Source organism: Vitis vinifera, chromosome 9 (genome assembly GCF_030704535.1).
Source record: "Vitis vinifera cultivar Pinot Noir 40024 chromosome 9, ASM3070453v1".
In the NCBI taxonomy this organism is placed as follows: Eukaryota; Viridiplantae; Streptophyta; class Magnoliopsida; order Vitales; family Vitaceae; genus Vitis; species Vitis vinifera.
In genome coordinates this window covers 2,537,534-2,551,288 of record NC_081813.1, presented here as the reverse complement: position 1 = coordinate 2,551,288, position 13,755 = coordinate 2,537,534, and the positions used below count along the sequence as shown (strand labels likewise).

At 30.8% G+C, this 13,755-nt stretch overlaps 1 protein-coding gene across 1 annotated transcript; it reads right to left on the bottom strand.

Moving 5' to 3' along the window:
• Positions 1–6,671: 6,671 nt before the first annotated feature.
• On the bottom strand, positions 6,672–13,061 carry LOC100261776 (putative leucine-rich repeat receptor-like serine/threonine-protein kinase At2g19230). The gene is made up of 11 exons (XM_019222056.2): positions 12,992–13,061; positions 10,770–11,316; positions 10,373–10,681; positions 9,267–9,338; positions 9,095–9,175; positions 8,651–8,814; positions 8,230–8,558; positions 8,016–8,142; positions 7,732–7,794; positions 7,441–7,633; positions 6,672–7,154 (listed from the first exon to the last, which is right to left on the bottom strand). The coding sequence occupies exons 1-11, from the start codon at positions 13,059–13,061 to the stop codon at positions 6,770–6,772; spliced, it is 2,340 nt and encodes a 779-aa protein (XP_019077601.2). The 3' UTR covers positions 6,672–6,769.
• Between the last annotated feature and the right edge of the window lie 694 nt (positions 13,062–13,755).

The window sequence follows — 13,755 nt, the reverse complement described above, 5'->3', positions numbered from 1 at the left end:
CAATTCATATTAATTTAGTTTGCTTATGTTGCGAGTTGACCGGGTCTTGATTAACCATCTCTATAGTTTTAAGTAATTTAATAAGTCAAATTAAATTAATTTGACAAGTGGTCTGATAAAGTATTAGACTTAAAAAAGACTAATCCAAAGAAAGTACATGGCTACTTCCTAACTAGCTTTTGAAGGCACCTTCCATACATTTTTTTTCTCAAAGGAAATGATTTTTTTTAAAAAAAAACCCAATGAAAAATTTAATTTAATTTTTTTTATAAATTTTTGGCAAGAAGAAAATTCAATTTGTTCATACTTACAAAACTCACAAAGTATAATAAATGATTGAAGAGAAAATCAATGATATTGATGTTAAAAACGATATTTATGATTTTAAAAGACTTGGATGCTGATTTTTTTGAAGACCGGGTATACACTTGCATGCATGTTTTGCAACGGATTAGGATTAATAGTCATGCCTTCTCATCTTAATAATGATGCTAGGTAAAATAATCTTAGAAGTATTTTTTTTAACTAGTTTTAGTGATAGGGTTTTGGATTTGGATTCAATAACACTACTAGAATAATAAACTCTCTAGAGGGTAGTTGAGTACTTGTGAGGATAGTTAATCATGGAACGTGCAATAATATTAATAGTCTAACAAACAACATCAAGATATCAACAAGAGATATAAAAATATAATGTGAAAAAACTCTCGAGGTAAAATATTGTAATAAAAATTCTTTCATTTCAATAAAAATGGGAATATAATCACTTAGTAGCTTGCAACAAGCTTGTGGAAATAGTACCTCAACTCATATCAATTCTATAACTAATGGGGAGTTTACTAACTTTATGAGAAACAAACTTGTAGAGGAAGGAGAAGCGCATAAGCACATTAACAAAGGAAAGGGATTCAAAGTAGGAATTCCCCATTGAAGTATTTATTTACAATTCAAGAAACAAAATAAGAATACCTTTGAAGTGTTTACTTATCATGAAAGAAATGGAATGAAATTTATAATTTTTCCATTTTTGCATAATTTTCACTATATTCATTAGAGATTAAAAAAGTACTATTTAAATGAAATTGAAAATGAATAAAAATTATTTTTCTAATATTTTCATTTAAAAAAATGATTTTTTTTCACAAATTTAAATTATGGAATTATTTTTTGAATTAAAAATATTTGTTATTTTTAGAAGAACCCTTGATTTTTACCTTCCAAATAATTTGTTCTAATAGGCAAATATTGATTTTAATGGTTTTAAATATTTTTTTTAAATTTAAATATTTAGAATTAGTGGGGGGAGAATTTAGGTAATTTGGGATGGAGAAAATTTGATCCTTGAAATGGGATTCTTTGAGGAGAATCACATTGGTCGAATAGGAGAAAACAATTTCCTCAAAGATTGGTAAGACTCTCTATATATTCTCATTCTCAAATACTAAATTAAATACCCGGAATACTACAAAAAGATGTAGTGACTTTTTCTTTAATTTTTCTTTGAAAAGAGTAAGTATGTCAAGATTAATTGATTTGCTTGCTACAACTCATTACTAAGGGATTTCAAAATCATATATTTAACTCTATGATTCATAAGTCGAGAATAGAAGAAATCTTTGAAATCAGCTGAAGGGAAATATTGAAATGCAATAGATGATCCCTTATTTTAAGTAATTCCTAAAAATCCTCTCAAGTACCCTCTTTTCTTAATTTACATGGTCAACACACATGGAGACAATTATATATCCACTAAAAAAATTGCATAATATTTTACATGTCATAAGACAAATAAATTATGCAAGAAAAAAAATGTCTCAAAAAATAAATCTATGTTTTTTCTAGAAAGGATAGTAAAAAACTGAATAAATTAACAAATAACCAAAAATTATATTTATTTTTTTAAATGCCAATATGAATTTAAAAGACACATTTCCTTGATGCACGAAAGGAGGCCCCAATAATTTTCTTTAATTAATTCAAACATTAATTGCTCAAAATTATAAAAAATAAATAACACATTCTCACAATCATCAAGTGATGGAAACTGAACAAAATATAAATTTCCATGTCAGCGTGTATGCAAGCATCTTTGGTCGAATCTTGCCTCATTAATAATTTCATTTTTTAATAAATTCCAAGACATAGTTTCTCAAAATTCTTAACATTCTCAAAATCATTCTACACTAAAAAGTACTTTTAGAAGAGTCACCTAGGAATGTTTCTTTTTTTTAATGAATTCCAACATAGTTTCTCAAAAATTTTAACATTCTCAAAATCATTCTAAACTAAAAAGTATTTTTAGAAGGATCACTTACGAATGTTTATTTAAAAAACATTATAACTGATTTTTTAATATTATAAGTGATTTTTCAAAATTTTAAAGATGTTTCTCAAATTTTAACAAACATCTAATGTTTTTTTTAAAAAAAAACATTTTTTAGGTTTAAAATGTTTCTTAAAATCATTATCAAACAAACTCTTCATCTCGCATGATTACATCATGATTAAGATGGGAAAACACCACTATTAATTCATAGTCCTTTGGAAAACCTAAATATTCAAGTTGACTTACACTCCCGGTCTTTTTAATTTGCAAAGAAAAACAAAATCAGCATCCAAGGTTTTGACATCAAAATTATTGGCTTCTCTTCGATCATCTCTAATATTCAATGTCCTTATGGATAGCTCTTTTTTCCTTTCTTTTTATTTTATTTTTATTTTCTAATTTAATGTTATTTTTGGAGAGACTTGTGTGGATGGTGCCTTCAAAAAGTAGTTGGGAAGTAGCAATCTTCAGTTTCTTGGTAATCTTCTTGGAATTCTGCATTTCAATATGATTTCTATTCCCTTTTTTATTTTTATTTTTTCATGGCACTACTTGCTACTTAATATCATTAAGTAAGAAGAGGAATAAAGAGGTCAACGTGTCGAACACTGTCTCATTGCAAGGTCAAGGGTTCTTCTGGTTTGGGAAGGGTTTTTGTGTAATTCACACCCATTTTATAGGAATAGTGAAGGAGGTTGACGTAAACCCTAACTTGTTAGAGATGAAGATAGTATTATTTTATTACTCTCAACAACCATGCCTCTCATACTAAACAATCTCATACTTTGCACCTAATTTGTCTATTGTTTGAAAAAATAGAGGAGACCCTCCTTTCCTAGAACACCATGTGAAAAGGCACTTTTTTTTTACTTAATCAAAATTTTAAATTTTCCAAATTCATATTTATATTTAAAAAAAAAAAAAGACATATTGCACCCCAATAGAAAATATATTTTATTATTATATTAAGTTATTTTTGAAAAAATATATATACATTGTTTCTTGACATTTGGTGTTTAAAAAAAAAGATATATTTATCATATTTAATATTATTTGAATACCTCCTTATAATTTATTTTTTTAATAGGTATTTTTTAAATTTTTTATTGATAATATCAATAACCAAAATATTTTAATTTTTTTATAAATAAACAATATTAAATTTTTAAATCAATGTCCCCCATGGGTATAAGGTTGGATATTTTATGATCCATTTGATCTTTTTTGCTCATCTCATTTTATATTTAGCATACCAAACATACCTTTATTTTATGGAAGATAATTATTTCATTGCAAGAAAAGGATAAGAGCATGGAATAAAAAATAATGATAAATAAATAATAATAAAAAAAAAATCCATTTGCCAATTATACTTACTTTTGCAATAAAAAAGGAAATTTTAATTTTCTAATATGAGTAAACAAAGATTTTTAAAGTGTCATCAGTGTAAGTTGGAACTTATAATTGTATGGGGAGATATTGATGGGGTTAATTATAATAAATAATGTACAATTTGTGCCAACATATGTAACTGCAAAGGCCCTTCTTTCATAAGAATAGCAATGGAAATATTATTTTTTGGTTCTTCATATATATGTTGCTTCATGTGTAGGCTCAAATAGGTGCATACCTCTCCTGGATACGCTAACTTTATTATGATTTGTTTACTATAATTTATTTTTTTATTGTTATCTTGAGTTTTTTCTTATTTACTATTTAAATTTTAGTATAAATATATATAAAAAAAAATTTCTAAAAACCACTATGAATGTATTTTGAATCATGCAATTCAATCAATTCGGCAAACTTGAGTCTAACTCGATCAACGCGAATTTAACCCGACCAGCCTGAGTTTAAGTTGACTAACTCGAATTCAATTCAAGTTTAAAAAAATGAAGTTGAGTTAAACTTGGGTTGAATACTTCACATTAAATCTTGAGTTGGATTGAACTTGAGTTGATTGTTTCTTAATTTAAGTTAATCATTAATTCAACTAACTCACCCAAATTGTAACCCTAAAAAATACCAACCAAATTAAGAATATTGCATACTCATAATTTTTTCATTATTATTATTATTATTATTATTATTATTATTATATTTTTTTATTTTAAAATTTAACAAAAAAATTAAACTTATATAAGAAAATTTTTTATGGTTGTACTTTTATTTCTAATTTCAATTTCAATAATAATATTTTTGAAATTCAAGAATTTTTTAAAAATTATTTACTATATTTTATTTTAAAGAATAGAAAATTTAAATGCATCCAAATTAATCACATACTAAGGTGGTGTTTGTTTTTTTACTTAATTCTAAATAGAACCTTAATACTTAATAGTGTTAAATATTAGATTGTTTGCTTTTGTAGTATTTTATTTCTATTAAATATTAAAAAGTAAAAATAAAAAATCAATACATTATTTTTTTATTTAGAAAAAACTATATTTTTTTGTTTTTTCTATTTAGTAAAAAATTTATAATAAATCATGAAAAAGTATAAAAACAAACAACCTAAATTTTGAAAACAAATTGCTTTCAACAAAAAGCCAAAAAAACAAACACCACCTAAGTTATGAACAAATTTATAAGCTTTTTATTTTTAAATGCATCTATCAATTATATAATAGTATTCCCTCACTGTTAAGGAAAGAAAATTTTCAAGACTAAAATGAATTTTAAGTACAAATTTTTTATTACATAAAGAAATAGTTAAAATTATTTATTTAATACAAATTTTATTTCACCTGTGTTTCCAAAGTAAAAGAGATTACAAATGTGAGATGGGAAATCGAGAAATGTTCTTCTACCTGTTGATTTGAGGCGTATGAATTTGAAATTTTGAAGGCTTCATAAGCACTGACTGTGGAGTGGATGAGGACTATCAAGGTAACACAACCAACATATTTTACAATTCAGATGCAAATTTCATAGACAGTGGAGAAAACAGGAACAATTCTCTCCATTTCATGTCTGATATTTTTGAAAAGCAGCTCAAGAACGTCAGAAGCTTCCCAGAAGGGGTCGAGAATTGTTACATCCCACAACCAGAGCAAGGTAAAGACAGCAACTACTTGACCAGAGCTACCTTCTGGTAGGGGAACTACGACGCCATGGATCAACCTCCAGAGTTTAAACTACATCTGGGAGTTGAGGAATGGAACAGTGTAATACTGAACAAGTCATATCAGATGGTCTGGAAGGAAATTATACATGTCCCGATTCGGAAAACAGATGACATATATGTGTGTCTAGTGAGCACTGGTTCTGGGATACCTTTCATATCCGCAATAGAGCTGAGTCTTTGGTAATTCCAAACCACGTAAGCTCGGAGCAGAAAATAAAGAAAAAAAAAAGATTTTTAATGTGGTTCAACATCAATGTGATCCCTATGTTGACGGGGTGCACCAACACTTAATAATCTACTAATAAAAAAAAATCAAAAGAATTATAATGATAAAGTTCTCAGAAAGCACTTTCAATTGTAGCTACATTCACTGAAAAACAAAACCCTAAACATAAAAAGGTTAAATATATAATAGAGGCAAACTCCACCCCACGAGCAGGCAATTCGACCTCCAACATTTCGAACAAAGTGCAGTAAAACTGATTTAGACTTTATGATCCAACAAATAAAACTCAATCTGAAGCTCTGGTACTTTTCAACATGTTTAACTTTGGTTCAACTACCAGTGACAGTCAGGTGAGGCATATTTAAAAAATTCTTATGTTTTATGTACTTAATTGGCTGTATTTGCTCATCATTTTCAGCTAACACTTAAGTCAACTTCTCATCTAGATATGGAGATGATGTATTGGATCGCCTTTGGAATCCGTTAAACTCCCCGTATTGGGAATCCATTGAACCACCCTACAGTAGTCCTTTGTGAAGTGAAACTGATTTTAGACTTCCACCCAAGGAAATGGAGACTGCTGTAAAGCCTCTTTCTGGAACTTCCTTGGACCTCACTTTTGGGGGAGATTGATTCTTCTGAAGAATTCTACATGTACTTTCACTTTGCTGAGGTTGAGGAAGTGCAAGACCAAATCAGACAATTTACCATCTCATTGAATGATAAAACAATTTCAGAGACTTATTTTACTCGATCTTCTCTAAGTGGAAGTCAGCTGAATTTTTCACCTACTCAATCCTATTGAATTCCTTCCTGTTATTCTTCTGTTTTTTTTTGTTTTTTATTTTTATTTTTTTTTATTATTATTTTATATATATATAAGGAGACTAACCCATAACACAGTGGGTTCAAATTATAGCGAAAAGGCAAGATCAACACCATACTTTTAAAGTACATATGTTCATGAAAAGGCAAGATCAAGGCAAGATCAACATCATACTTTTAAAGTACATATGTTCATGAAAGTTTGGAAATTATTGAACAGACAACAAGCAGCATGCACACACAGACACATTACTAGTCAATGTTTCTACCTTGCTTGAGGGCCGGTTTCAGTTCCAATAGGTCGAGTAATGGTTACTCCTGTATTTGAAGGGCTACTCATCTCTAGCAGTTTCAGGCACTCTTTCAATTCATTCACTACATAGCTCATAGTTTGCCTCTCTATGGATCTGAGTGGTATGCAAGAGTTTGCTGTCTCTACAGCTCTCCAGGCTGAGTTAGTACTGAAGATTCCTTGTAACCTTGGATCCACAATGTCTTCTAATTTCCCACTTTCAAAAACAGGATAGAACCAATCCAATATGCTGAGATTGTCCTCAATTTTCGCAGACCGGCCGGAAATAAGCTCTAGAAGAACAATCCCAAAGCTATAAACATCACTTTCCTTAGTCAACTTTCCAGTTTTGTTGTACCTATATGAAAAAATCATGCAAAACAATCTCAGTTGTACATAAGTGACCATGAATGAGAATATGTAGAATTTATTATTAATTTGTTTAGAAATGTATGGAGTAAAGCATTAAATCAACCCAATTTTTGGAAGATCACGATAGCTATTAGGTAATATATAGGTCTAACCCATATTGCAACTTATAATTTATGGAGTACAGATAATGAGATGGACTGATTAGGCAGATTTGTTGAGATATCATCAATGTAATGGCACTGCATTTCAGTGAAGTAACAAAGAGTACTCACTCAGGGTCAAGGTACCCAGAAGTGCCGACAACAAAGGTAGCTGATACATGAGATTGACTTTCAGAGGGCATGCTTCTGGACCACCCAAAATCTGCTACTTTGGCTTGCATTTTTTCATTCAATAAGATGTTGGCAGCCTTAACATCTCTGTGAATTATGGATGGATTGCAACCATCATGTAAATATTCCAGTGCTACAAACATATCATATTCGACTTCAGTTAGTTGAGGGTGAAAAATATGAAAAGAACTAGCGGTTTATTAAATAAAATTTTTATGTTCATCTTCTAACCTTGTGCTGCCTCAATTGCTATTTGAACTCTTTGTTCCCAACTCAACACCGACCCATTTTTACCTGCACTTATGGCACATAACTTAAATCTCTAATCTTCTTTTTCTAGCACAGTAATATTCAAAATATAGAAGCAAAAGAATATACTGTTTCTAATCTTGGTTTCAGACATAGTTTTGATATTCAATGGTTTATCCAAACAGTTAGAAATTTTCGAAGGGGTATAAAGAGAAACAAATCACAAAATTACAGGTTTCATTTAGAGGTATAATAAAGCTAGATACCTGATATATGTTCTTTCAAGTTCCCATTAGCCATATACTCATAAATTAGCAACATGTTCGAACCCTCGTCGCAGTACCCTATTAGAGAGACCAAGTTTCTATGATGAATTGTTGACAACAGCTGAGCCTGTCATTCATATCATCAAACACCCAGCCATGTCAAGGTTGACTTGTTAAAAATCAGGATAATTCGAATGCTAGTTTAGAGACTTGCCTCATTCTGAAATTGCTCAAAAGCTAGATTCAAAGAAGGTGACAGCTTCTTGACCGCAACTTTAATGCCATTGCTTAAACGGCCATTGTAAACCAATCCAGATCCTCCCTTTCCGATCACCTCTCCAAAGTTGTTAGTGATCCTTTTAACCTCAGAATAACTAAGACGTTGCTTCCTTGCCTCCAGCTTTCCATTAGTTTCGATCACTTCCTTTTGTATTTCTTCTAACTCCGAGTCCCAGTTCTCTTCTTCATTAGGTACATCTGGTTTCTGGAACTCCAATTGTGACACATTATCTCGATCATTGGGTTTCACTCCAGCAGGTTTACCTAATGAGATAGATCATTAAAGAAATGTAACCAGAATTTCAACACCTCAAGTTTGCTTGAATTAGCCATGTAAAAGAAACAAGATTGACTACCACGTCTTCCGCCTCCTATGAAGCGCCAATAGACTGCAAATATTGCACCTAAGAGGACCACAACTGAAGCAATGGATGCAACTACAGGAACAACAACCGAGTTCTTCTTTTTCGTCTTTGTATTGCACGAGTTGGTTTTACAAAGATCCGGATTCCCATCCAAACTAGCATTGAAACAGATAACAAGTGAAAAAATCAATCTTGGAAAACAGGTATAGAGTCGAGTTCCCTTCCACCTTATCCTTGTCAAACGAATGGAACAAAACAGCTAGTACTCTTAGTTCAACTCGCGATGTTTGGAGAACAAATCAAAATGAAACCATTACAATTTTCATTTTTATCATTCAAAATATTGTAGATTGACATAGTACTTAAACATTGTCTCTCATGATTTCACCCCCAAGAAAACTAAAAATCCCAATTCACTGGTTTTAGTAAGCAGACCTTAAAGACAGTGTTCCATCGTTAGATTTTGCGAGGAGGGCCGAAGGAACCGAACCTGTCAATTTATTCCCTGATAAGTTCCTGCAAAGGAACAGATAATCTGATCAGTTTGATCACTTCTTTTGTAACTACGAAACTTATATATTTGTACAAATACATCAAGGCAACTTACAGGGTCTTCAAGGAAGACATTTCAGATAGAAATTCTGGTACTTCTCCATTTAGACTATTGTAAGATAAATCCCTGTAATGAAAAAATGTTTTCTAAGTAGTGGTTTTATGCAACAGAAGTTTTAGATTGCTATGGAATATTCAAGCTTCAATTATTGACAATATGAACTTCTGTGCCATTATAGCCTAGCTTTCAAGACCCACCATTTTTCTATAAATGACTGCTTTTGCATCCAATTATATATACATGCATTTCATGCTGGCTAATACTTACAAATATTGTAACGAAGTGAGATTGGAGAATGATTTATCTATCTTCCCAGCCAAATTGCTAGATGATAGGTTCCTGTTTAGCAATCAGAATGACATTCATTAGCAGTTAGTTTATATATGCCAATATTTATTTATTCATTTTGGGTGCACAAACTCACAGTGAGGTGATACTAGGGGCATTATAACCATTGTCACTGCAGATCAGGCCATCCCATGAGTAATTTCTTGGGAGACATGGATCTCCTTGCCAACTACTCTTCGTCATCTGGTATACTGACTTGATTTTCTTCATAGCATCAACTTGTATTTCCAAAAGAAAGTAGAATATGATGGATTAATTTTTATGGGTTTAAATCAAAAGGGAAAGAAACAAACTAAGACCAGTATTTGGCAGCATTTGTTACATCTCAAAAGTAACAAGACAATAAGGACCCAAACTCAACTATATCGCTCTTAAACCCGGGGATAGGTTACCCAAATGATGGTAGTCTAACATCATAAAGGGCTTAACCTACTCTTATTGAATACCTATTGGTTTCCAGATGAGATGGTCAAATAATAAGTAATTGGTATCAGAGCCAAGGTTATGGGTTTGCTCTACAAGGGCGTCATGTTGGAGGAGAGATCAACAAATTCAAATAATGAAAGGGAAAAGGAGAAGATGACATACCATTACGTTGTTCAGTGGACAACTGTACGAATTCTTTTATCATGTAAATCTCCAGAGCATTCATAATGGGTGGAAGTGTGGATTGATTTGTCTGGGAAAGTGAAAAATTCAGCTCACTTCCACTTAAGGAAGATTGAGTAAAATAAGTATCTGCAATCATGTACCGAGGTTGGATAGCACTAGAAATTGCTTTCTTATTCACTGAAACGGTAAACTCTCTGATCTGGCCTTGCACCAATGTCTCAATCTCAGCAACATGCAAATATACGTAAAATTCTTGAGATGAATCAATCCCATCCAAATAGAAGTCCAACGAAGTTCCATTCACAGGTTTTACCGCGGTCTCCATTACCTTGGCCGGAAGTTTAAATTGATTTTCACTTAACCCAGAACTACTATAGGGTGCTTTGATGGATTCCCCAGAAGACCAACTGTAGGGTCCCCATATGCGATCCAACACATCGTCTCCATATCTAGTTGAGAAGTTGAAAATGTTCAGCAAAGACACTTGAAAATACAGTCCAGAAGATAGTAAGAACTTTCAAATTAAACATCCCTCACCTGACTGTCTCACTGGTTTCTGAACCAAAATTGTACCTGTTAAAAAGCACCAGCGATCCAGATTGAGTTTTGTTATAAATGGAATCATCAATTGGCCTGAGCTCTAATGCAGAAATGAAAGGTGTCCCAGAATCAGTATTAACAAGACACACATATATTTCATCTGTTTTAGGGACATATATGATTTCCCTGCGGACGATATTATAAGACGAGTTGAATGTCACTGAGTCCCATTCTTCGACACCCAGATATAGTTTGAACTCTGGAAGCTGATTATTGTACTCTTGAACATTACCGCACATGAATACAGCTCTGATCAAGTACTTATTATCTTTGCCTTGGTCTGCTGGTAGGGTGTAGCAGTTCTTGACTCCTTTTGGGAAGCTTCGAACATTTGTGAGCTGTTTTTCATAAATTGTGGACGTGAAATCATAAGGGATGTTCTTGTTTTCTCCACTGTCTATGAAGTTTGCATCCGAACTGTAAAATAGTTTGGTTGTGTTATCTATGTAGTCCTCATCCACTCCACAATCAATGCTTATGAATCCTGCAAAATTTCAGAGTCAGTCCTCAAATCAAAAAGTTGAAGAACAATATTCTTCCTCATCCCAATTTTCTGTTTAGGATATGATGGTTGGTGACTGGACTTTTATTTCGTCGTGAAGATTGTCTCTTTCTAAATTTATTTACAAACTGAAATGGAAAATAACACCATGATTTTAATTTTAAAAGGAGTGGGCTGAATTGAACATAACCATATTTAGTAAATCACAGTATATATTAGCCATGGTTGGGCTCGAGCCCTCTTGATTAGGGTTAGGTTCAGCCTCAAGCCATACCCCTAGCTAGGCCTAGGTGGGCGTTGGATCTAAGCTTATGTGGGCCTAGAATTAATTTAATTCTAAGCACAAGCCCAACCCTAAGCCCAACTCTTTAATAAATATAATTGTATTTTCAAATCAAAATAATATAAAGGTTGACTTAATCATTAGGTATGCCAAATTTTCCACAATTTACAAGAGTTCAAATCACATCCTAGAAATCAAGCTAGGCTCTTGCAAAACTCATATACTGGCTAGGTTGGCTTTGGCCTGAAATTTTTGAGCTGGTTCAGGCAAGCCAAATTTACACATTTATTTAAATAACATTTAATTAACTTAGAGTGACAAAGGTTAATACAATTCAAGTTCAACATGATTTTTATGGATTTAAGTTGAATATTATTGTATTTGGATCAAACCCATGATAATCTTATGTAACCCTTTTAATAAATACGTTTTTTTTTTTTTTTTTATCAATTTACATAGCACAAATTTGATCCGAATAGACTTATTTATTGTGTTGATTGACCTAACTATAATTATAAAATATTAAATCCATATTTGAGTCATTTTAAATTTATTTTTGAATAAATATGTTAATTGGTTCATGAATATATAAGATATTAATCATATAGATTTAAGTAATATCTAACTCAATCTAATTATTAAATAGAAAAATTAGATTATTAAATAGGTTAAATAAATTATAAGACGTGTTACTTTTTTAATAATTAGATAGTATTTAGCTTTTTAAACCCGATTATTATTCATGTAGTATTTGGGTTCACCAATTTAATATAATATTCGAACATTGATATGACATAAACATGACCCATATACACAAATTGTCATGCCTAAATTAACTTGAAGTCTAAAGACTTTACAAATCAAAATAACTACAATTCATAGGTTATCATTATTATTGAATTGAAAAAAAAAATTACAATAAAAATAATAATGAAAAAGGTTATTAGTATCTTAGAAATGCTAAAACAGGAAATGAAATAGAGAAATCCAAGTCATTTCACATCTATTATTATATTCGAATGACTTATTAGGAATCAAAATATTAGTTCTCATAAAAACCAAAACCCATTCAAATCAAGGTTTCATTTTCTCATATGGTATTGTGATTCACCTCTATTTTCATTCATTTTCATTCTTATTTTAGTATATCAAGCATACCATTAATTAAAAAATTCCTATTGTGAGTTAAGTAAATCATATTAAAATGAGATATTATAGTGTTTGATAATTTTTTTATAGGAATGAAAAAAAAAAACTAATGCACCGGACTATGATAAAATTGTTGACAGTAATGAAAATAAATAAATTATTAGACTAACATACATATGAGGAAGAGAGTAAAATCATTAGATATATGAGAAAAAATATGCATACCTGTTTGAGCATGCACATGAAGAAGCATATTAAGAGCTAGAAAACTAAGAACCCGAAGTAGCATTTCCATTAGTCTTCTAAGGAGAGAAGGATATGGAAAATGTCCATATATACACATATATATAGGGGGAAATAACACACTATTTATTACAATCAAGTACATCAATATCTCCCCATCCAAGTACATCGGTATCTCCCATCCAAGTTGGTTCTTTGTTTACTTTTACAAATTGTCAAGAAAACCTTTTTTTATTTAATTTTTTATTAGGTATTGGAAGATGAGTTTTTCCTTTCTTTAATCCTTCTTATTATTATTTTTATTCCATTCCATTGACCATGACATTGCAATGCCAACTTGTGTTCCAACTCATCTTTTTCCTTCTTTTTTTTTTTTTTCTTTTGCATCTATTTTATTGTGTATCAGTTTAGTCTAACTCATCCTTTTCCTCTCTTTGTTTGTCTTTGTATCCATTTTGTCGACTATGAGTTTAATTTACAAATTGTGCAAGTAGAATTGTTTTGGTAGCAATTGATTTCATGTTTAGAAATTATATTTTAAAAACGGTTTTTTTTTTAAAAAAAAATCTATTTTTTTTTTCATTTTTTATTAGGTATTGGAAGATGAGTTTTTCCTTTATTTCTTTAATTCTTCTTTTTATTTTTTTATTCCATTCCATTGACCAAGACCTTGCAATGCCAACTTGTGTTCCAACCCATCTTTTTCCTTCCTTTTTTGTCTTCGAATCTATTTTGTCATGTGTGAG